This window comes from Hippocampus bargibanti, linkage group LG04, assembly GCF_051943395.1.
Source record: "Hippocampus bargibanti isolate YZ-2025 linkage group LG04, ASM5194339v1, whole genome shotgun sequence".
NCBI classification, from domain to species: domain Eukaryota; kingdom Metazoa; phylum Chordata; class Actinopteri; order Syngnathiformes; family Syngnathidae; genus Hippocampus; species Hippocampus bargibanti.
This window is the reverse complement of record NC_142737.1, coordinates 13,852,677-13,877,529: the sequence shown is the minus strand read 5'-3', so window position 1 is coordinate 13,877,529 and position 24,853 is coordinate 13,852,677. Positions and strand designations below refer to the sequence as shown.

At 41.8% G+C, this 24,853-nt stretch overlaps 1 protein-coding gene across 1 annotated transcript; it reads left to right on the top strand.

The window, feature by feature from the left end:
• Window positions 1–853: 853 nt before the first annotated feature.
• On the top strand, window positions 854–22,664 carry LOC148899127 (solute carrier family 28 member 3-like). The gene is made up of 17 exons (XM_088994166.1): window positions 854–1,187; window positions 1,969–2,045; window positions 2,344–2,435; window positions 4,050–4,239; window positions 4,517–4,661; window positions 5,327–5,440; window positions 6,022–6,096; window positions 6,163–6,243; window positions 6,329–6,409; window positions 6,487–6,612; window positions 8,037–8,161; window positions 8,553–8,721; window positions 8,810–9,007; window positions 17,219–17,300; window positions 17,378–17,476; window positions 20,208–20,322; window positions 20,411–22,664. The coding sequence occupies exons 1-17, from the start codon at window positions 1,131–1,133 to the stop codon at window positions 20,526–20,528; spliced, it is 1,944 nt and encodes a 647-aa protein (XP_088850292.1). The 5' UTR covers window positions 854–1,130; the 3' UTR covers window positions 20,529–22,664.
• Window positions 22,665–24,853: the final 2,189 nt, after the last annotated feature.

Here is a 24,853-nt window from a genome sequence, read left to right as displayed (position 1 = left end):
TCTATTATATTTGGAAAATGTTTTTTATTCATTGAAGGTGTGCCTTATAGTCTGGTGCGCCTTTTGTCCGTACGTGACGTCACTAAAGGAACGCCCCTTGACCGAAAAAAGACATCTTAGCAGTCCTTCCATCACGTCAATGTATTTTGCTGTATTGTTTGGTCTGAAAACCTTGTGTTGCACCCAAAAGCCGCCAGAAGAGGGTGTCCAAGCTCCATATAAGGAATTTATCAGCCTGTGGAAACGGAGGTGGCCACAGGAGGTCGCCATTTTGTGCCTCTTTTTTCATGATCGTTTCTCCCCAATGTTGCCTCAAAATGGCATGGAATAAATTCTTTAATTGCAAACATGTATGCTTTCCTCTTCAGAACTATTTGAATCATATTCATAACTGGAGGTGTAACAAGAAAGCATATTCTCTAAATCTGAAGTAATTGTTTTGTTTTCTCAAGCAATGCAAGACGTCTTGGTGTGACGTCACAAACTGGGGCGGGACTTGCTGAAAATGGCCAATTCGCAGCTCAATTTGTTGCAGATTTTGGACACTTTAAGTAATTTTTATTGGTGTTTTGCATTTGAATAAAAATATCATACGGCGTGTTTTGGGTATTTTAGATGCTATAAAACGTTTTTCTGATGTCAGTTAAAAAACAAAAAAGTGACGTCGGTTGTCCTTTAAGTTTCATTTTACTGAGAAGTCGGCGAGAATCTTATTCTTATTCTTATTCTTATTCTTATTCTTATTCTTATTCTTATTCTTATTCTTATTCTTATTCTTATTCTTATTCTTATTCTTATTCTTATTCTTATTCTTATTCTTATTCTTATTCTTATTCTTATTCTTATTGCTGGGTGTTATTCTTAGTAACTAATGAAGTGTCTTTAGTGACGTCATAGTCTTGGATGAGGGGACGTGAACTCGTTGGCACGGCAAAAAAAAAAACTCGTTGGCACGGCGATTGAAAACGAATGCGAAATGATGTGACACTGCCATCTTGCGGTCAATGATGACAGTTCAGGAGGTGGAACGTAAGCGACCGAGTGTGATGAGGGTGGAACAGATGAATGGAGAAAGCTATCGTATCGATGCCCCTGTGCTGCCAGTGTTTTTAAAGTAGGGTACAAATACGATGGAGATGATTGCGAGACACAAAAGCGGGAAACACAACAGAGCCTTTGAGGCCCAGGTAGGAACAACGTTATCCTTACTTTCTCCAAAGTATGATTGTGTCTTCTCTAAAAATGTACAGTTTTTGTCTGGATTGTCAATACATGTACATGGTTTCTTCTTGAACATGTATTTTGTGTGTCTTAAAGTTACAGCTTATTTTCTGTTAAAGAAGATTTACGAACTGCATCTTCACAACATATGTCAGGTTTTCCCGGACATATGGACAACTTTTGGCTTCTCTCAAAATGCATTTTTTCTGCGCCCTGAAAATATATATATTTCCTTAACACTACTAGGGTGTGATTATTTTTTTTCTTTTGAATAAACCTCTTGTTGATGCTAACAATGTAATGAAATTGTTATTGCTAATCAAATTATATGTGGGCTACATATAAGTATACATATAGAACATGTATCTAAAGTAACTTTTCTCTTCTCACATCTTTGCCCCCTTTTCTCAAAACACAAATCTCGATTTTCACAAAATAATACTTTTCTCTTCAAATGTGCGACTTTTTGTGCAATTTTCTTGCTGATATGAGACGCGTTGCGTTTGTCTCAAGTGTCAACACACAAGCCGGAATTTTGTGCAAACAAAGATCGTTTAAAGTTTTTAATGCATTGTCTTGAGGCTGTATGCGTGTGTGTGTGTGTGTGTGTGTGTGTGTGTGTGTGTGTGTGTGTGTGTGTGTGTGTGTGTGTGTGTGTGTGTGTGTGTGCGCGAGCGTGCGTGCGTGCGTGCGTGCGCGCGTGCGTGCGTGCGCGCGTGCGTGCGCGCGTGCGTGTTTGTGCGACAGGAGGAAGTATACATCGACATGGACTCCAACATTGATGAAGATGCTGAGAAAAAGTCCAACCACCATAACTTCAGTTTGTGGGTTCTTTTCTTCATGTATATGTATTTAATTTCATATCTATCTATCTATCTATCTATCTATCTATCTATCTATCTATCTATCTATCTATCTATCTATCTATCTATCTATCTATCTATCTATCTATCTATCTATCTATCTATCTATCTATCTATCTATCTATCTATCTATCTATCTATCTATCTATCTATCTATCTATCTAGTCTGTCTATCTAGTCTGTCTGTGTCTCTGTCTGTCTGTCTATCCATCTACACATATTTTTTACCTAATTTTTGATTCTCTCTTCATGTGTGCAGAGTGCTGATGAGTAAAGTAGCATTGTTGAAACACGTTTGCGTCCAACACAAAGACACATTGGAACTGCTTCTAAAGTTGCTTGCTGTCACATGTGAGTGATCTCTGTTAAAATATTCCTTGAGAGTCTAAAATGATGTTAACTCTGTTTTAATGGGGTCGCCCGAAGGCCCTGGATCTCTCAAGGTAGACAATAAATCACATGTGTCAAGCGCCAAATCACAAGTCAAGCCCGGGGGTGGCCAGATCTAGTCTGCCATATCATTTTATGTGGCCCGAAAAAGCAAATCAAACATGTCAAGTTTCATGGTGCTTAAGAAAAGTTTGAACTGAAGTTGGAAATTGTCATATGTAATCCACATTCGCAGTCATTTTTCTTGACTTCTGACGGCAAAACTGGTTATTTATCCATTTGTTGTGAACTGTGAATTCTATATGTGGAGGTGTGTAAACATTTATTTGGTTTTACAAAATTCATAATTGCCCTTAGCAAACTGTCACTTTAAAATGAATTTGACATCCCTGCCCTAAATGCTTGTTGCTTGTTCATTGGCCCAAGTGTTCACAATGCCTGTGTTAATGTTTGAGCTTGCCTGCTACCTAGATTGGGTTTATTTTGATAGCTTCTCGGCTGATTTGCCAGCCAATTGGCTTAGTCGTTAACCAGGTGATTCGTTTTTTTTATTTTGTTTTTGTTTAATTTTGTAGTGTAAATTTAGCGCAATTGACATCTATGTGTCATGGATGCTAGCATACACAATGCTAACGTGCTGTATGTTAGCAAAACCTCACATTGAAATGATTTAGAACAGCCACAAATAGATTTTGCAGGTGTTCATGCTCGCTTTGGGTTTTAGTATTTGTTATAGTTAGATACAGAATGAAAAAAATCAGACCCTCATTCCATAACTTATCGATGAAAAGGTTTCTTCAGCCGTCATTTACAGATGACGGCTGAAGAAACCTTTTCATCGATGGACCACTCCTGTACGACTGAGCGCTTGCACAGACATATTCCATAACTTAGTGATATCTATGTCTAAACAGTTTACATCAAATTTTAATTGAAGATTGTTGTTTATTGCATAATGCGTACTTTGAGAGACCAAACCTGGCAAATATTTTGGTTAAGATGAGATACAAATACAGTTGACAGTTGACATATTTATTTTTGTTATGCTTAGAATATCTTGTTTTCCATCCTTTCACCCCCCACTCCAACATCCTTTCAAATTGCTGCTGTGGACTGCAAATTTCCCCATTGTGGGACGAATAAAGGTTTTCTGATTCTGATTCTGATTTATTTGAGTCACAATGGAGCAATTTGAAATTTACAGCAGAATAATTTAGAGGGAAGAAATTAGAAAAAAAAAGTTTAGCAGTTATTTAGTTGTAAGTAATGTAATGCAATTATATTTCTTAGAGATTTTACTGTAATTCATTCAAATGAATTTACACATTTGTTACCATAATTAAGCATTTGGCAGGATTACTAAACACCAAATATTTATGCGATTTGAAATTTTAGTTATTTGACCCAATATATGTAGTTGGTCAAACTATTTGGGTAAATATATTTCGGATGGTGCTAGAATAATCCATCAATTGGATTAAAAAGAAAACCAACTTGGGTTATTTTTACCCAAGTGTTTTTGTGCGCTCCAGCCGGAAGAACGCTAGTACAGTATTAGCTTATTACATGTTCCAGGTTGGGCTGTCGCAGTGATCGTGGCCTGCGTACTGAACTTCCATCGTGCTCATGACATGCTGGTCATTTCCTTACTCGTGCTCTTCTTTGTCGTTTGGGATTGGATGATGGAGCGCTATGGCGACCGGATATGGGAGGGTCTTCTTCCTCTCAGGGAGCTCATCACCAGACACTGGATTCGGATCAAATGGTGAGAAATGACATGCTGACTGTCCAGCAAAATATTACCACAAGCAGATGACAACAACAAAATCAAATTTGATTCTTTAGCAAATGGTGCTCTGAGGAGAAAAAAATCAGTCTAGTGATTTATTTGGTCAATTCATTCTTTCCAAGTGTTGTTTTTGAAAGGACCCCATGTGTGTTTGAAGACCTCCTGTGTCCTTTTTCTGCCCAGTAGTGCAATTGATGGTGCGCGCGCAATCAAACAACTGTTGATTTTCTGATTTTCGGATTCTCCTTTGCAGGCTGATTTACGCGTGTACGCTGGTGGGCCTTGTTTGCTGGCTAGGACTGGACACAGCTAAACGAGGAGAAAGACAACTGGTCTCATTCTTCGGGTTGCTGCTCCTCATCTTTCTCATGATGGTTTTCTCCAAGCATCCTTTCAATGTAGGTCTTGTCCTTACACACATGCACGCATACGCACCCAAACGGAATTTTCTAGATGGGACCAGACAACAAACAAATAAATAAATAAATACATACATACATAAATAAATACATACATGCATACATACATACATACATACATACATACATACATACATACATACATACATACATACATACATACATACATACATGCGTAAATAAATATGTACGTACGTATGCATGTATGCATGTATGTATAGATGTATGTACACAGTATACAGTGTATATATATATATATATATATATATATATATATATAATATAGAATATATAGAATATAGAATATAGAATATAAAATACAGAATAATGGAGGAAAACAATTAAGAAACTTCTAAACCCACCTTCCTTTAATTTAGACCGGTTTTTAATTTAGTATAACGCATTTGCAAAACAAATACTCAGAAAGATTTGATCAACAATGAATATACATTTTCATATTGAATAAAAGGCTTTTTTACCAGAAGATGTCATGATTACCATAGAAATAAAAATGAAATTAATAGCTAAGGTTTTGATTGTACTCCTAGACCTTTAAATTGCACCTCCAAATTAACAACAGCAAAAAAATAGCCCACTCAAGAGCTATGTGCCTCAAATAAACATATTGTCTGAATATGTTTTAGTGGTCCTGGCAAGTGTTGCTCTGTGGACTTGGGCTGCAGTTTGCCTTTGGGTTTCTTGTTCTTAGGACCTCCTTTGGGTTTCAAGCCCTGAACTGGCTCGGCAAACATGTTGAGGTATCAACACGCACGCACGCACTCACACACATGCCTATGTTTCTTTGTGTGGTTTAACAGGTTTAATGAACAAATAGAAAACATGTGTTGTGTCATCACAGTCTGCCTCTTTTCAAAAAACACAGCAGACCCACATGGCCTCTGGCAATGTTTTTTTCTTTTGCACAAGGGGGCAGCATTTCCCCATTTTCCATGTTAGTGCTTTGTTCCAGCTTCAGCTGTTGTTAAAGCTCTATAGAAATCAGTATGTATGTATGTATTGTATTTTGTACAGCGACCCAGATACCTCCAGATGCATATAACTTAGGAATTAACTCTTTTTGTCTGATGAAAAATAGAGTATAAGGTTTCTCACGCTGCATTGAATGTTGATGTAGTCCTAAAACTCAATATTCTGTGAGTCCTGGAATTCGAGTGACAATGACAAAAACCCTGGCACAGGAGTGGAGACATTTTTGCACATAGTCTGGCAATGAAAGAGTTAAATCGCCTCCAGTGTTTCCAATCTTTGATTGGTACAATGCATTTCATATTTGAGTTTGTGACTGAACAAAAGTCTGACTAACTGCCCTCTTCTTAAGATCTTAATATCCTACACAGACGTTGGTTCTCGTTTTGTCTTTGGGGATGATAACGAGTCGCACTTCATCTTCAAGGTCAGTGCGTTATGACTTTTATTCATACAAGGTGATAAAAGTCACGTTGTGGTATTTTGCACGCAGGTGATGCCAATCTTGATTTTTCTGAGCACTGTCATCTCTATGCTCTACCACCTGGGCTTCATGCAGTGGCTCATTTGCAAGGTGAGAAAGAAGTTGTACTGGACAATGAGTTTGGAAAAGAAAGCACAGTCAGTGACCAACACCCAAGATTGTTTCCTGTCGACAGATCGGCTTCATCATGGAGGTTACCATGGGAACGTCTGCGGTCGAATCGATGGCCGCAGCTGCAAATATCTTCTTGGGGCAGGTGTGTCGCCATGACAACAATATGCCAACACCAAATCCCCACTTCCTCCCCCTCCTCATGTCTAATCGTTGTTTCAGACAGAAACCCCCATCTTGATTCGACCCTATATCCGTGAGCTCACCCTATCCGAGATCCATGCCGTGATGACGGGAGGCTTCGCCAGCATCGCCGGCACCCTCTTGGGAGTTTTCATCTCCTTGGGGGTGAGGAAGATCATGGAATGCACACATGAGGAAGAAAAGAAAACACTTAAAACAACAATATGCACTCATTAAGGACACTTGCAAGGTTAATCATTCCAGAATTATTTATTTTATGACTCCAAATGGAATTTTAACAATTCACCTGCAAAATACAGAAATATATAAACAGTGATACCTCGGTTTACGAACCCTCTAGCTTATGAACGTTTTGGTTTACGTAAAATTAATGAACATTTTGCCTTGGCATACGAACTTTACCTTGGCATACGAACTTTTTTCGTAAGCGGAGCTGCCTGAATGAGTGATGTGTCGTTCACACACAAGCCCGTTCTAAACAAAATGGCAGCCAACTGTTTTTGTCCTCTATTCCCCGCCCCCAGTCTTCAGTTAAAGCCACGTGATTGGTCAAGAATGCAGCAGTGGGGAGAGGTGGTTTAAACATTAAAAAGACAGGCAGACGACAGTGAGAGAGTTTCAACTTTGATTTGTCCAAAGGCAGAGTGTAGACTGCAAGGTTAAAATATCCCATCAATCAGGCTCCACAAACAACTCGCACAAGCCATCTGTACACTTGATGCAAAAAGCTATCAACCCAGCTAAACACAACACAATTGATGAGGAACTCGATAAAATTATCGCAGAGAAACCACCTACAAGGGATCATTCCTCATGATGGTGAAAAAAGAAGGTTACGTTCCTCATCAAGTGTTTAATGCTGATGAAACCTGCCACTACATTCCATCAATCCATCAACGACCATCAACGACCATCACAAAATAAAACGACTTTATTATAAAGTACACTTTATTTCTTTAATTATAATACCATAGCACATTTATTATACATAAAATAAGGTCTAGTTTGTGTAGTTTTAAGGCTTGGGAAATTAGAAAGTAGAAAATTATGTTTAATGGGCATCTGGGAACGGATTGTTCTCATTTTAATGGTTTCCTTTGGGGAATTAATATTTGGGATACACACTTGTCGCCTTACACACTCTGTCTGGGGACCAATTAAGTTCATAAGCCAAGGTATCACTGTACAGTTTTTGACTGACTTTTGAGTTTATTATAAATTGTAATTAATGCAAAAGTGTTCCAAATATCATTCAATTATTTTTCATTTTCAATTATGATTATATAATTATCACTTAGGTTAAGTAGAATTCGTCTTAATTTATTTATTTATACCCTTTCTGGCCCTCTAAATTGCCCAAATTATTATTATTATTTTTTTTAATATCTTACACAGCTATTAAAATCTTCCTTCATTAAAAGTAATAGAGCACCTTGAAAAAACAAAAACGCTGACGATAATGACGCACTGTGAACGTATGTAAATGCTTATATCTTTATATTTATTTGTGCTTACCGGTAATCAAAAATGTGATTGCGGGGCTGTGAAGGAGTTTTTTTCTGTGCAAGGTGGAAGCTACGCACTTGATGACCGCATCATTGATGTCAGCTCCTGCCTCTTTGGCCATCTCGAAAATGTTCTGGCCAGAAACGGAGACGCCAAAGACAAAATCGATTGATTGCAAAATCAAAGGGTATATCGTGCTTTTTCTGACGCTCCAGCAAACTCGTCATGATCTATTTATTATACCTTATTGAATATGTCAAGTGAGAGTCCAAAAGACTACGTGGGACCCTATAATAGTCACAATTCATTTTTGAACAGATAAGGTGATATAAAATGCGGGTGTCAAAGTCGAGGCCCGGGGGCCAAATCTGGCCCGTCACATGATTTTATTCGGTCCACAAACCAAACTTGTGAAATTCCAAGATGCTTGCTTATGTCTGAATCAAAATTTGTCATATGTAAACCACAATAACAGTCATTATTTTTACTTCAAATTTGAAAACTAGTTATTCAATGATTAGTTGTGCGCTCTATATGTAATATGTGGAAGGGATTAAACTATTCACTGTTTCTTTCAGGGAATGTGCCAACATGCTAGAGGCAGCGTCGCGAGGGGCCATCTTTGCAGCGAGTATGGTGGCCAATGTGATTGTCAACCTTTTGTCCTTCTTAGCTCTGTTGGCTTTCTTTGACGCCGCCATCTCCTGGCTGGGGGGCATGTTTGACTACCCGCAGCTCAGCTTCTCGGTAAACTTTTTTTTTCTCAAATGATCGTATGTACAGTATACTCCATGTCAATTCAAATCACTCAATCACTCTTCTCGCCACCTTCCAGCTGATTTGCTCGTATATCTTCATGCCTTTGGCGTTCATTATGGGAGTTTCGTGGGAGGACAGCTTCGTGGTGGCCGAGTTGGTGGGCACTAAGACCTTCCTCAATGAGTTTGTCGCCTATCGGAAGCTGTCGATGTTGATTAAGAAGCGCAAGGCTGGCGGGCCGGAGTACATCAACAACGTAAAACAATACATTTCTGTAAGGGTGTTTTTTAATTTTTTTTATTTGCTCCCCCCCTAAAAAATCCCTCTCTGTGCTGCCCTGTCTCAAATGGGCCAAGGTTGGCCGCCATACTGCCTGTTCTCCATCTCTCTCAGTTGCAATACACATGATTGAAATAATCCTCCCCACCCTGGCCACCACCTTTTCCAGCCATGTGCACCAAATCCAGCAGACATTTAAACAGCTTTTTAACCCTAGCCATTAACTCTCTAAGTCAAAGTCAAAGTCAGCTTTATTGTCAAATATGCTAATATGCATGACATACAGCACAGATGAAATTAATGTCCTCTCGGACCCAGCGTGCAAGACATGCAAGGCACTTATAACGTGGCTAAAAAGACATACAATTGACAACAGACAATACATGTAATTTCTGTATGTAAAGTGAGGTAGTGTCGTATGGAAAGTGAGGTAGTGACGTATGTAAAGTGAGGTAGTGACATATGTAAAGTGAGGAAGTGACGTACATAAAGTGACGTAATGTCGTAATTGCAAAACAAACAACTAGAAAGGGTTGAAGTGAGGTCTTGTCTAATGAGAAATAACAAAAAAAATAGAGTTCAGGATGATCGTACAGCATGTAGCGTGTACTCAGAGTTCGATAAGTGTGGCAGTGGGAAGGGGCAGGCTGGGCAGGGCTGGGAGGGAGTTGAGTCTCCGGACTGCCTGGTGGCAGAAACTGTCCTTGAGCCTGCTGGTCTTGGCTCGGAGACTCCGCAGTCTCCGACCCGATGGCAGCAGGCTGAAGAGGCTGTGGGAGGGGTGGGTGGGATCGCCAGCGATCCGGATGGCTCTGCGGGTGAGGCGGGTGTTGTAGATGTCCTGAAGGGGGGGGAGAGAGACACCGATGATCTTCTCAGCTGTCCTCACGATGCGCTGCAGAGTCTTACGGCAGGACACGGTGCAGGCGCCGTACCACACAGTGATACAGCTGGTCAGGATGCTCTCTATGGTACCGCGGTAGAAGGAGGTCGTGATGGGGGTCGGGGCTCCAACTCTTTTGAGCTTGCGGAGGAAGTAAAGGCGCTGGTGGGCTCTCTTGGCCATTGATGCCGTGTTGTGGCTCCAGGACAGGTCATCGGATATGTGCACTCCCAGGAACTTGGTGCTGCTCACTCTCTCCACTGCAGCACCGTCGATGGTTAGTGGAGCATGCTGGGGGCGCACTCTCCTGAAGTCCACAACAATCTCCTTCGTCTTCTCCACATTCAGACGGAGATTGTTGTCCTTGCACCACGTGGCCAGGCGGCTGACCTCGTCCCTGTAGGCTGTCTCCAGTCTTCAGTTAAAGCCACGTGATTGGTCAAGAACGCAGCAGTGGGGAGAGGTGGTTTAAACATTAAAAAGACAGGCAGACGACAGTGAGAGAGTTTCAACTTTGATTTGTCCAAAGGCAGAGTGTAGACTGCAAGGTTAAAATATCCCATCAATCAGGCTCCACAAACAACTCGCACAAGCCATCTGTACACTTGATGCAAAAAGCTATCAACCCAGCTAAACACAACACAATTGATGAGGAACTCGATAAAATTATCGCAGAGAAACCACCTACAAGGGATCATTCCTCATGATGGTGAAAAAAGAAGGTTACGTTCCTCATCAAGTGTTTAATGCTGATGAAACCTGCCACTACATTCCATCAATCCATCAACGACCATCAACGACCATCACAAAATAAAACGACTTTATTATAAAGTACACTTTATTTCTTTAATTATAATACCATAGCACATTTATTATACATAAAATAAGGTCTAGTTTGTGTAGTTTTAAGGCTTGGGAAATTAGAAAGTAGAAAATTATGTTTAATGGGCATCTGGGAACGGATTGTTCTCATTTTAATGGTTTCCTTTGGGGAATTAATATTTGGGATACACACTTGTCGCCTTACACACTCTGTCTGGGGACCAATTAAGTTCATAAGCCAAGGTATCACTGTACAGTTTTTGACTGACTTTTGAGTTTATTATAAATTGTAATTAATGCAAAAGTGTTCCAAATATCATTCAATTATTTTTCATTTTCAATTATGATTATATAATTATCACTTAGGTTAAGTAGAATTCGTCTTAATTTATTTATTTATACCCTTTCTGGCCCTCTAAATTGCCCAAATTATTATTATTTTTTTTTTTTAATATCTTACACAGCTATTAAAATCTTCCTTCATTAAAAGTAATAGAGCACCTTGAAAAAACAAAAACGCTGACGATAATGACGCACTGTGAACGTATGTAAATGCTTATATCTTTATATTTATTTGTGCTTACCGGTAATCAAAAATGTGATTGCGGGGCTGTGAAGGAGTTTTTTTTCTGTGCAAGGTGGAAGCTACGCACTTGATGACCGCATCATTGATGTCAGCTCCTGCCTCTTTGGCCATCTCGAAAATGTTCTGGCCAGAAACGGAGACGCCAAAGACAAAATCGATTGATTGCAAAATCAAAGGGTATATCGTGCTTTTTCTGACGCTCCAGCAAACTCGTCATGATCTATTTATTATACCTTATTGAATATGTCAAGTGAGAGTCCAAAAGACTACGTGGGACCCTATAATAGTCACAATTCATTTTTGAACAGATAAGGTGATATAAAATGCGGGTGTCAAAGTCGAGGCCCGGGGGCCAAATCTGGCCCGTCACATGATTTTATTCGGTCCACAAACCAAACTTGTGAAATTCCAAGATGCTTGCTTATGTCTGAATCAAAATTTGTCATATGTAAACCACAATAACAGTCATTATTTTTACTTCAAATTTGAAAACTAGTTATTCAATGATTAGTTGTGCGCTCTATATGTAATATGTGGAAGGGATTAAACTATTCACTGTTTCTTTCAGGGAATGTGCCAACATGCTAGAGGCAGCGTCGCGAGGGGCCATCTTTGCAGCGAGTATGGTGGCCAATGTGATTGTCAACCTTTTGTCCTTCTTAGCTCTGTTGGCTTTCTTTGACGCCGCCATCTCCTGGCTGGGGGGCATGTTTGACTACCCGCAGCTCAGCTTCTCGGTAAACTTTTTTTTTCTCAAATGATCGTATGTACAGTATACTCCATGTCAATTCAAATCACTCAATCACTCTTCTCGCCACCTTCCAGCTGATTTGCTCGTATATCTTCATGCCTTTGGCGTTCATCATGGGAGTTTCGTGGGAGGACAGCTTCGTGGTGGCCGAGTTGGTGGGCACTAAGACCTTCCTCAATGAGTTTGTCGCCTATCGGAAGCTGTCGATGTTGATTAAGAAGCGCAAGGCTGGCGGGCCGGAGTACATCAACAACGTAAAACAATACATTTCTGTAAGGGTGTTTTTTAATTTTTTTTATTTGCTCCCCCCCTAAAAAATCCCTCTCTGTGCTGCCCTGTCTCAAATGGGCCAAGGTTGGCCGCCATACTGCCTGTTCTCCATCTCTCTCAGTTGCAATACACATGATTGAAATAATCCTCCCCACCCTGGCCACCACCTTTTCCAGCCATGTGCACCAAATCCAGCAGACATTTAAACAGCTTTTTAACCCTAGCCATTAACTCTCTAAGTCAAAGTCAAAGTCAGCTTTATTGTCAAATATGCTAATATGCATGACATACAGCACAGATGAAATTAATGTCCTCTCGGACCCAGCGTGCAAGACATGCAAGGCACTTATAACGTGGCTAAAAAGACATACAATTGACAACAGACAATACATGTAATTTCTGTATGTAAAGTGAGGTAGTGTCGTATGGAAAGTGAGGTAGTGACGTATGTAAAGTGAGGTAGTGACATATGTAAAGTGAGGAAGTGACGTACATAAAGTGACGTAATGTCGTAATTGCAAAACAAACAACTAGAAAGGGTTGAAGTGAGGTCTTGTCTAATGAGAAATAACAAAAAAAATAGAGTTCAGGATGATCGTACAGCATGTAGCGTGTACTCAGAGTTCGATAAGTGTGGCAGTGGGAAGGGGCAGGCTGGGCAGGGCTGGGAGGGAGTTGAGTCTCCGGACTGCCTGGTGGCAGAAACTGTCCTTGAGCCTGCTGGTCTTGGCTCGGAGACTCCGCAGTCTCCGACCCGATGGCAGCAGGCTGAAGAGGCTGTGGGAGGGGTGGGTGGGATCGCCAGCGATCCGGATGGCTCTGCGGGTGAGGCGGGTGTTGTAGATGTCCTGAAGGGGGGGGAGAGAGACACCGATGATCTTCTCAGCTGTCCTCACGATGCGCTGCAGAGTCTTACGGCAGGACACGGTGCAGGCGCCGTACCACACAGTGATACAGCTGGTCAGGATGCTCTCTATGGTACCGCGGTAGAAGGAGGTCGTGATGGGGGTCGGGGCTCCAACTCTTTTGAGCTTGCGGAGGAAGTACAGGCGCTGGTGGGCTCTCTTGGCCATTGATGCCGTGTTGTGGCTCCAGGACAGGTCATCGGATATGTGCACTCCCAGGAACTTGGTGCTGCTCACTCTCTCCACTGCAGCACCGTCGATGGTTAGTGGAGCATGCTGGGGGCGCACTCTCCTGAAGTCCACAACAATCTCCTTCGTCTTCTCCACATTCAGACGGAGATTGTTGTCCTTGCACCACGTGGCCAGGCGGCTGACCTCGTCCCTGTAGGCTGTCTCCTCGTCGTTGTTGATGAGGCCCACCACAGTCGTGTCATCCGCAAACTTTATGAAGAGGTTGGAGCTGGGTGATGATGGTGAGCAGTCGTGCGTGAGCAGAGTGAAGAGGAGGGGGCTCAGCACACACCCCTGGGGGGCCCCTGTGTTCAGCGTGATGGTGCTGGAAGTGTTGTCGCCAACTCTGACTGCCTGTGGTCTCCCCGTCAGGAAGTCCAGCAGCCAGTTGCACAGGGAGGTGCTGATCCCCAGTTTGCTCAGTTTATTGGTAAGCTGTTGGGGGATGATTGTGTTGAATGCTGAGCTGAAGTCGATGAACAGCATTCTGACGTAGGAGTCTCTGGTCTCCAGGTGGGTGAGCGCTGTGTGGAGAGCAGTGGAGATGGCATCATCGGTCGAGCGGTTGGGCCGATATGCAAATTGGAAGGGGTCATGGGTGGGGGGGAGGGCAGCCTTGATGTGGTTCATAACTAGCCGCTCGAAGCACTTCATGAGGATGGGAGTGAGTGCGACCGGGCGGTAGTCATTGTGGCAGGTGGGGGACGACTTCTTCGGGACCGGGATAATGGTGGTGGCTTTGAGGCACGTGGGCACAACAGCCTGGCTCAGGGAGGTGTTGAAGATGTCCGTGAAGACATCTGTGAGCTCCACAGCGCAGTCTCTCAGAACACGGCCAGGAATGCCGTCGGGACCCGGGGCTTTTCGTGCGTTGGTCCCTCTGAGGGATCGCCTCACGCTGTCCTGGGACAGTGTCAGCACCTGTTCGCCGGGAGGTGGTGGGGTCTTCTGTGCTGGAGTGCTGTTGTCTGCCTCAAAGCGGGCGAAGAAGTCGTTCAGCTGGTTCAGCAGAGTGGTGGAGTTCTCGCAGGTCTGTGGAGTGGGCTTGTAGTCTGTGATGGTCTGTATCCCACGCCACAGGTTCCTGGTGTCACTGCTGTCTTTGAAGTGGTTGGCGATCCTCCTGGAGTGCTGTCTCTTGGCCATCCTGATGCCACGTGACAGGTTGGCCCTGGCTGTCCTCAGGCCCAGCTCATCGCCAGCTTTGTAGGCAGCGTTCCGAGCCCTGAGGAGCCTGTGGACTTCACCCGTCAGCCATGGCTTCTGGTTGGCCAGGATGGTGACAGATCTGGTGACAGTCACGTCATCCATGCACTTCCTCATGTAGGAGGTAACAGAGTCTGTGTACTCTTGCAGGTCGGTGTTGTTGTTGTAGGTGGCCGCTTGTCTGAACATGTTCCAGTCAGTGTTGGAGAAGCAGTCTTTGAGTGCCTCTGACGACCCATCAGGCCACACCCTTATCTGCTTCTTGACTGGTTTGACGACTTTGACAAGAGGCCTATATGCGGGCATTAACATGATAGTGGAGTGGTCCGAAGCTCCTAGGTGGGGGAGGGGGTAGGCTTTGTAGGCTCCTTTGTGTGTGGTGAAAACATTGTCCAGAATGTTGTTACCTCTCGTCGGAAAGTTAATGTGTCCATGGAGATGTGGAAAAACACTTTTCGGGTTGGCGTGGTTGAAATCGCCAGCCAGGATAAGGAAAGCATCTGGGTGGGCTGTCTGTTGCTCGCTGATGTGCTGGTAGAGTTCATTCAATGCCGCGCTCCTGTTGTTAATTGAGCTCGGGGGGATGTAAACTGCTACCAGCAGTATGGCACTAAATTCCCTCGGCAGGTAGAATGGCTGACATTTTATGACCATAAGTTCCATCAGTGGCGAACAGTGTTTGCATACCACAACAGCGTTGCGGCACCAGGCATCACTGATGTAAACACAGAGTCCCCCGCCGCGAGTCTTCCCCCCCTCGACGAGCGCTCTGTCTGCCCGGAAGCTAGTTAGCTGGGCTAGCTGGATGGCACTGTCCGGTATGCTGTCGGTCAGCCATGTTTCCACAAACACAAAGGCACAACACTCACCCACGGTCTTGGAAGTTGAGCGGAGAAGTCTGATGTAGTCCATTTTATTGTCCAGCGAGCGCACGTTAGCCAGCGTGATGGTAGGAATGCAAGGCCGGTGGCGGCTAGCCGCGAGCCTAATGCGAATACCTCCACGCTTTCCCCTCTTTTGTTTCCTCATACAGCGCTTGTGGCGCCTCCACTCTGGGTTGGGTGCAGGAGTGGGGGTCGGTGGAAGAGTGGGGCTCAATGGATGAGCCGACTCCCTGAGCAATCCATGCTTGCGTAGCACTTCTGCTTCAGCTGGTTTAGGTTTTAAAAATGAACTGCCGATGTCGAGCAGAACCTCACGGGAGTAGGTACGCCTCGGGTGTAGCGAGGCCAACGGAGACGGACATTTGCACGAGTAAGACAAACACAATAAACACGAAAAAACCAATTTGCCGGGAGAGAGAGGAGCCGCTGCGTGTGCACGCGCCGCCATCTTGGAAAAAAAAAAAACAGTAAACAGTAACCCAAATAAAAGTGTACAGTGCCTCTTTGCAATTTTGCACAACCCTGTGGAACATCATTGCAGCTCCAGATCTGTACTCAGTTGAATCACTTTCTGCTTGATATACATCACGGTGTCAAAGTCAAGGCCCGCGGGCCAAATCCGGCCCGCCACATCATTTTTTCGGCCCGCAAAAGCAAATCAAACTTGTTAAATTCCATGATGATTGCTAAAATCTGAGCCAAAATGTCATATTTTTGGATGTCAACCACAATAAAAGTCATTATTCTTGACTTCAGATTTGAAAACGAGTTATTCATTAATTTGCTGTGTGCTCTATATGTAATATTTGAAGGGATTTAAACATTCTAATGGATTCCCCAAATTCATAACGGCCCTCGAGAGGAAACCATAACTACAATGTGGCCCGCGGCAAAAAATGACTTTGACACCCCTGATATACATTGTCTCACAGTTGTTTCTAAGAGGTACCACTTACATTAAGAAATTAGATAAGATTAGATTAGCCTTTATTAGTGTCCTCCGTACTTATTTGTTATTTGTGTAGCGTGTTCTACCGGAAACAAATTCCTTGTGTGTTCTACGTACTTGGCCAACAATTATGATTCTGATCCTGATCAGCAAGACCTTCACAAACCTAATACTGAGCATTTTCATTTGAATCACTCAGGCCCCCGGGCCTTGAGTTTGACACCTGTGCCCGAAACTATCGAACATAATTTTCATGGTTCTGAACCAAACCAACTGAAGCGACCCCAGACAAAGTGCGATGAAAATATTTATTACTTGGCAAAGTACAAACTGAAATCATTGGTCACGAGGAGTCAGGAAGAAAACACATAAAATAAAAGCGCGTACAAAGGCAAGACACAGAAAATGCACACATGAAATATCAAAAGTCCAATAATGCCAAACCACAATTCAGCATTGATTAAAAAAAGAATCATGAAAATACAAAGCTCTGTGACAAAACAACAATGAAAGGTATTGACAGGTCCAGAAAACAAAACTTTAAAGACAACAGCTAGCAATGTCAATCATCCGACAAGAACCGAGAAAGTCCTCAAAAACAGGCTAGATGGGGAAACGCACAACAGATGTGCCGGCTGGAGGGAAACGCCCATCACCCCAGCTAGAGTTGATACACAATCCGAACAGACAGAACACAATGATGTCCTTCTTTTTCACAGGTCCACTCTGAAACCATCGCCACATACGCCCTATGTGGCTTTTCCAACTTGGCCTCGCTTGGCATGTCAATAGCAGCGATAAGTAAGTTCCATGACCACAAATCACTCCTTACTTTAAGAAAAAAAATTGAAACTATGATCATATTGTTTTTACTGCAGCGTCAATGGCTCCGGAGAGACAAACCGACATCTCCTCTTGTGGCATCCGATCCCTGATCGCAGGGAGCGTTTCCTGTTTCGTGACGGCCTGTGTCGCAGGTGACTGTCTTTGCTTGATTCATAGTTCACACTTTACTAACAATTAATATCATTAATGATCCCACACATGTCAACCGAGGATTCTTGGTAAGTGAGAAACAAACTGTCGGGTATGCGCCATCACTTCCTACAGTCGGATTTGAATCATCCTATCGGGGACACGTTTGCATGAATATTCACACGCATATGTCATATTAATATGACTAGACTGGAGATATGAATAAATCTGGGTTCCATTTGTCCGTTCAGTTCGTGTCTGTTCTTTGAATTAATTAGTTATCATTACTTATGATTAGCGATTGTGTCAGATTTTTGGAGCATAACAGCCAATAACTGCATTGGGTGGACGGTATTATCATCAAATAAAATATAGTAATGGAAATAAAGATAAAAACAAACATCTATGATATTTTACTGACAAATTATGGGAAATGAAAAAAAACTTATGCAGCACTGATGAAAGTTGGTTTTCATCTGAACCAGACATAATTCTTTTTGCGTTTCATTAAAATTCACAAAATTTTGGGCCATCCATGCCTTAATTTCCCCCAGACAGTTGAAAAGTAGCTTTCAGCAGAGAACGCCCTTTTTGCTCAACGGGGCATTGATTTGACAGTCATCTGCATCACAGTGGAAGGAAATGTCATGTTTACTTGGGATAGGGGCCCCAAGGAAGAACCCTGGGGGACGCCATATGAGAGAGGGGAAGAGTGGAACTCAAAGTAAACCAATGTGAACAGAAACAGTAAAGTTTTTAAAAAAATGTTTGCCATATAAGGATCTAAACCACTCGAGCGCTACCGCCAATGCCCAACCTGGTGCTACAAACAACAGAATACTGCATTTTTGAGGCCCCGGGCTGGATTTTCTACGAGAGTGCTATATGCTACGGTTCTCGTTGGTATTTATTTACATCACGGACAAACTTGGCTTCACCTTTCCTGCAGTCTTTATTGCCATCGGATTAGACATGTTGCAACACCATGTTCGTTCATTCCCTGCTTCCAAGCAACCCTATGTACTGTAACCTCAGCTTCTCAATTTTAGCAAGAAGACGTGAGAAATCATTGTTGTTAAAACACACAGCTGAGAGTACATCAGGATGATACTAGCAACCAACCCCCTACACCCTGAGTTCAGTTAGCAATGCTCAACAATTTTTGACAACACCGCTTGGTCAGAGCTTGCCATCCATTCTGGTGGTTTATGGCTACAAGCAGAATTTATGTTGCACCACCGTCTTCATTTTAATCACTCAAAATTTTAAGAACTCATCTTCCTTGATCATTTTACGTTTAACTCAGTCACTGTCAGACACATGCAAAAAATGTGTCCACTCCAGTGGAAGGGTTTTTGTCATTGTCACTTGAATTCCAGGTCCCACAGAATATTGAGTTTTAGGGCTGCATAAACATTCAATGTTGCGTAAGAAACCGTAGACTCTTTTTTCAACGGAAAAAATAGTTAATACCTAAATTTTATGGGTCTGGGGTTATATGAGCTTGACATGAGGGTGTCTGTCCAAAATACAATGCAATACATATGTATTGGTTTATATTGGGCTTTAACAACAACTGAACCTGGAAGAAAAACAAAGCGCTAACATGGGGAAAAGGGAAATACTGCCCCCTTGTGGAAAAGAAAAAATATTGCCAGAAGCCATGGCCAGTGCTTTATTGGCACCCAAGCATGAAAAAAAAACAAAACTAGAACAAATTCTGGAATGTCGCTCTACGTCAGGTGTGTCAAAGTCATTTTTTGCCACGGGCCACATTGTAGTTTCCTTTCGAAGGCCGTTATGAATTTGGGAACGCCATTAGAATGTTTAATCCCCTCCACATATTACATATACTGTAGAGCGCACAACAAATTAATGAATAACTACTTTGCAAATCTGAAGTAATAATAATAATAATACATTTTATTTTGTATTTTAGAATACAATAAATAAAACACAATTATAAATCGAAACAAGAGATCGAGCTACACAGAAAATGCAATTTTAAATAGGTGCGTTTTGAGATGGTATTTGATGGGAAGTCAAGAACGGGAAGTGAAGAATAATGACTGGTATTGTGGTTTAAATCATAAAATATTAAATTTTGGTTAGGATTTTAACAAGCATTCTGGAATTTCACAAGTTTGATTTGCTTTGGCGGGCTGAAAAAAATGATGTGGCGGGCCGGATTTGGCCTTGACTTTGACACCTGTGACCTACGTCATATTTTCAGTGCCCGAATAAATTCCTGAATGGCAGTGAATGAGTTAACAGTGCTGTACATCTCACGTGGCATCTCAGGTTTAGGTTTCATCAGAAAAGCAGACTGTCAACCCGTCTGCCACTCACGACCAGATGCTCTACGTCTTTTCTTTTTTTTTAGTCTGCGTGTATCAAAATGTTTGATACATACTACTGTATTTTGTTATAATTATATTTTCTTTCCTCATCAATCTGGTGGAAAAGGTTACACAGTATTATTGTCTTAGTAAAATCCGTTTTTACTCAATGAGGCTGTATTCTGTGTGTGCGTGTGTGTTTGTGTGAGTGTGCGTGTGCGTGTGCGTGTGCGTGTGCATGTGCGTGTGTGTGTGTGTGTGTGTGTGTGCGTGCGTGCGTGCGTGCGTGTGCGGGTGCGTGCGTGCGTGTGTGTGTGTGTGTGTGTGTGTGTGTGTGTGTGTGTGTGTGTGTGTGTGTGTGTGTGTGTGTGTGTGTGTGTGTGTGTGCTTGCAGGCACACTTTACATCCCTGAACTGGAGTGCCCACACGACTTCAGCAGCACATTCAACAGCACGAATGTGACAGTCACACCACATGCGCTTACCTGCTGCACACAACTTTACAATAGGTATGAAATATGTGCCAATTTTTTACTCCGTATCAATGCATATTCTCTTTGTTCATCTATCATCGATGGATGTGTATGTGATTGCCAGTGTGACAGTTCATGAGCCATGGAACTACACCTTAACGGAGTTCAGTGTGAGCAGTTTGCAAGGGTGCTGCATGCTCACGCCATCCTTGTCACACTTCAACTGTAGCTGGCTTATTTGATGCTGCTTTGACTGTACCAACCAAAAGGTGCTTTGAGCTTTGGAGAAAAATGGCAAGACTTTCCGAGAGGGCTTGTAGAAGCCCCTATCATCATACCAGGCCAATAATGTAGTAAGTTTGCCCTTTAGAACATGTAATAATGAAACTTGTAATATGATTATACACTAATATCACTTTCACTTTTAATTATGTTACTTATAGTTAAGTGTGCCAGTGAATTTCCATCCACTTTTCAAAATCAATTATTGTATATGCATCCCCATAGTCATCGCCATAGTTTGAGTCGTAAAATGTGTTAGAAACCACTGAAAAAGGGTCATGATGATATTATAGGTGCCCAGATTTTAGTACAAAGCCTTTGCCAACCTATCAAACAAAGCACTCAATGAGAAGCATCTTGGCTTTTCATTGAGTTGAGGGACAGCTACAGTCCCCAATCGGAAACAATTAATCAGTGGCGAACCATGCATGTCAACCCTAGGCCTTCAGTCGTGCTACATCTGAATCAATCCACAGCTGCGAGTGTGGTGTGATTTACTACACGTCCACTAAAGGGTGCCATTAGCGAGGAAATAACTTTTGACTTGAAGAAACTTAAGAAATACTGTCATTAAACTGTTCGAATTTTTACTATTAACGTGTGGATTCATGATAACCTCATGAAATTGCAATATTATTTGCTATTTTTGCTAGCTTCAGAGCTGTCCAACCTTTCTTAATGATGTCCATCTATTCTTGAAACGTCCGTATTGAAAATGGCTTTAACAGTATATTTGCAACCAAATCCATTTCTTCTCCTACTTCAGCCATTGTGGGTTGACAAAACCGCTCTTAAATCAACACAATATATTTGCTTATGCGGCCCGCAACAGATACAGTGCCTTGGCCAGTATGCGCTTATCACTACAGTGGCAGTGATACTATGATTGGCAAGTCACTAGCCAATCATAGTATTGTATACTTTATCGTATAGTATCACAATATATCACAGTATCACAGTTTGTGGAAACTGTGATACTAACAGTTTGATAACACATTTGATGCGACAGGGCCTGCAGAACTGATTGAGAACATGTCCAGGTAGATTTCTGACCCTGGTAACTGATGATGGCTGAAATGTGATTGGTTTAATGCTTAAAGGCGAAACCGACGTCACTTTTTTGTTTCTTAACTGACATCAGAAAAACGTTTTATAGCATCTAAAATACCCAAAACACGCAGTATGATATTTTTATTCAAATGCAAAACACCAATAAAAATGACTTAGTGTCCAAAATCTGCAAAAAATTGAGCTGCGAATTGGGCATTTTCAGAAAGTCCCGCCCCCAGTTTGTGCGTCACGCCAAGACATCTTGCATTGCTTGAGAAGCAATGGCTTCAGATTCGGAGAATATGCTTTCTTGTTACACATCCAGTTATGAATATGATTCAAATAGTTCTGAAGAGGAAAGCATACATGTTTGCAATCGATTAAATAATTTATTCCATGCCATTTTGAGGCAACATTGGGGCAACAATGGATCACTAGAAAAGAGACACAAAATGGCGACCTCCAGTGGCCACCTCCGCTTCCACCGGCTGATAAATTCCTTATATGGAGCTTGGACACGCTCTTCTGGCGGCTTTTGGGTGCAACACAAGGTTTTCAGACCAAACAATACAACAAAATACATTGACGTGATGGAAGGACTGCTACAGTGTGTCTTTTTTTAGGTCAGGGGGCGTTCCTTTAGTGACGGCACGTACGGACTCGTCACCAACTCAAAAACAAGACTTCCTGAATATTAAGAATATCTTAAAACGTAAAATATATCTATATGCTGTGGAATCTTTGTAAAATACGCTCAGTAGAAGTCATTTGAAGCCATTTTACAAATTATGGACACAACATGTCCGGAGACGTCGGTTATCCTTTAGATACAAAAACACATATCTGGATGCAGCGCAACAGAAGAAAATTAATGACAGGAAGCTGAAAGACAATTTGGAATTATTCAATAAGAATATATGGACAAAATGTAATTAACATTGGTCTGTGATTCAGATAGTTTTAGACCAGCAGTGGTTGACCAGATGGTCAACCACTGCAATTTATGCATTACTTTTAAAATGAAATGTATAATAATAATAATAATAGTAATAATAATTCGATGAGAAGGTTTCTTCAGCCGTCATCTTTACAAACAGATGACGGCTGAAGAAACCTTCTCATTGATGGACCACTCCGGTACAACTGAGAGCTTACACAGACGTATTATTATTATTATTATTATTATTATTTGTCTGATAGGTTGGCAAATTATTATTATTATTAATACTATTTATTTTGTATTTAAACAATTCTGTACTTACATTGACTTTGACGAACTGAAGTTTTACCAATGACCGTTCGGTGTCGCTGTTGTCCTTTATTCAAGAGTCTCACCCTGACAAGTCCCTGCTTGAAATAAGGGCTGGTTTCACTCTACGTCACGGAGGACATGTTCCTTGAGACGTGAATGTGGCACCATTCGGTGCCCGCACACGCACACACGCACGCACGCACGCACGCACACACACACACACACACACACACACACACACACACACACACACACACACACACACACACACACACACACACGTGCCGAGTGACACTTTTCGCGTATGTGTCAAAGTGTGCTCTATTATCGAAGTGGACATCCCCTCGGGCCACGCACGTTTCACAAAGACAGCCCGACCAATTACAAAAACAAACAGATGGGATAGAGGCCAGAAAAGATAAATGGACAAATAATAAACATATGGGTGGAAAAGGTAGAGGGAAAAATCAAATATGGGATTTTAGAGCTGTAGATTATGTGCAGTTGTGAATTTAAAATTAATTCGCGATAGCTTCATGTGGCCCTAAACATATTTTTGATTCAGATTTCCAAAGTGTTCTCAACTCATTTTTTAAAATGATAACTTGAACCTTTTTAGCCACTTTTTTTACAGTGATTAGATTGGATTACCCTTTGTCGGTCTCGCAGTGGAGAAATTTACATTTCACAGAAAAGTGATGAAAGGAAGAGGAAAGGAAAGAAAAAAGTAGAAAAGCAAAATACAGGAGCTGCTGTGAAGGGAGCCACTCGCGGCACCATCTTGAAGTCAAAACAACAAATAATGTGGCACAACACAAAAGACACAGGCAGTCATTCAATTTTAAGCACTTTCTGTACCTTCTTCGTTCTATGAAAAATAGAAACTACATACAGTAAAGTCTTGTTATATCGCTATCGGTTATATTGATAATACTGCTTATTACGATACTATTTTCATTTCCCAGCAAATTTCTAGTCTTTTATGTATAATTAGTTCCGGTTAGTACGATACCTAGTTATTACGATAATCCGGTTACTTTTCATCTCCCGCCAGCCAATTTGGTCTGCTTATATCGATGCAAAAGCAGTTTAAGCAGAATCAATATTTGCTGAAGGATTTCAAGACAGTACCACCATTAGCGAAATCTGTATCGGTCACACCGTTGGTCATGTGACCAGCTTTCGTGGCTTGCACTGTGCGGCAGAGCTGCAATAGCATCTGAAACATACTGTAGTCTTCGTATACAGTATACAGTTGTTCAACACAAATTTCAACCATGGGGAAACGTAAGAATTGTGACCTCGGAACGAAGTACAAGGCAATAGTGGCTGTGGAGGAGAAACCTACAAGAAGCAAATCCGCCATCGCGAAAGAGTTCGAAGTGCCGCAGAATACTTTATCCACTGTTTTTCATACAGTATGTACATGCTGGCGTTCGTGGTTTCTCTCGTGTGTATAGAACAATGTCGAGTGCTACTCAGAGTTACTATTGCAAGAGTGTGTTATGAAAATAATAAATGACGTTTTTATTTAATGCAATGCAAGTTTATTCTTCACTTCACTACAGTACAAAAGCATGCTATATACGCAATCCGTGAACTCAAGGAGAAAATTACATGCCATATCAAAGATCACCCATTAAAGACCCACTTTTAATGCAGTTCGGTGCAGGATCGGATATATCGATATTTTTTCTGACTCCCCAGAATATCGATATAACCAGACTTTACCGTATGTCTAAAATATATAAATAAAGATAAAAATAGAAAATAAACTACAAATAAACGTATTTTATCAATTTATCAATGACTTCTTTTTAGAACACACTCTTGATTGTTTGTTTTTAACAAAGACATACATGTCTGACAACAGACACCCCATGAGTTTTACTCAAAGCATCCCCTCTCAAAAGCAACTTTTCATTTGTGAATAATGTGAGAGATCCTTCCTTCGTTTTAGAGAGGTACTGATTGGTACGTTGA

Coding starts and splice junctions, on each gene's coding strand:
- LOC148899127 (XM_088994166.1), top strand. CDS start 1,131: ATGGAGATGATTGCGAGACACAAAAGCGGGAAACACAACAGAGCCTTT. Junction 5,441..6,021: donor GGCTCGGCAAACATGTTGAG/GTATCAACACGC, acceptor CCTCTTCTTAAG/ATCTTAATATCCTACACAGA. Junction 6,097..6,162: donor AGTCGCACTTCATCTTCAAG/GTCAGTGCGTTA, acceptor TTTTGCACGCAG/GTGATGCCAATCTTGATTTT.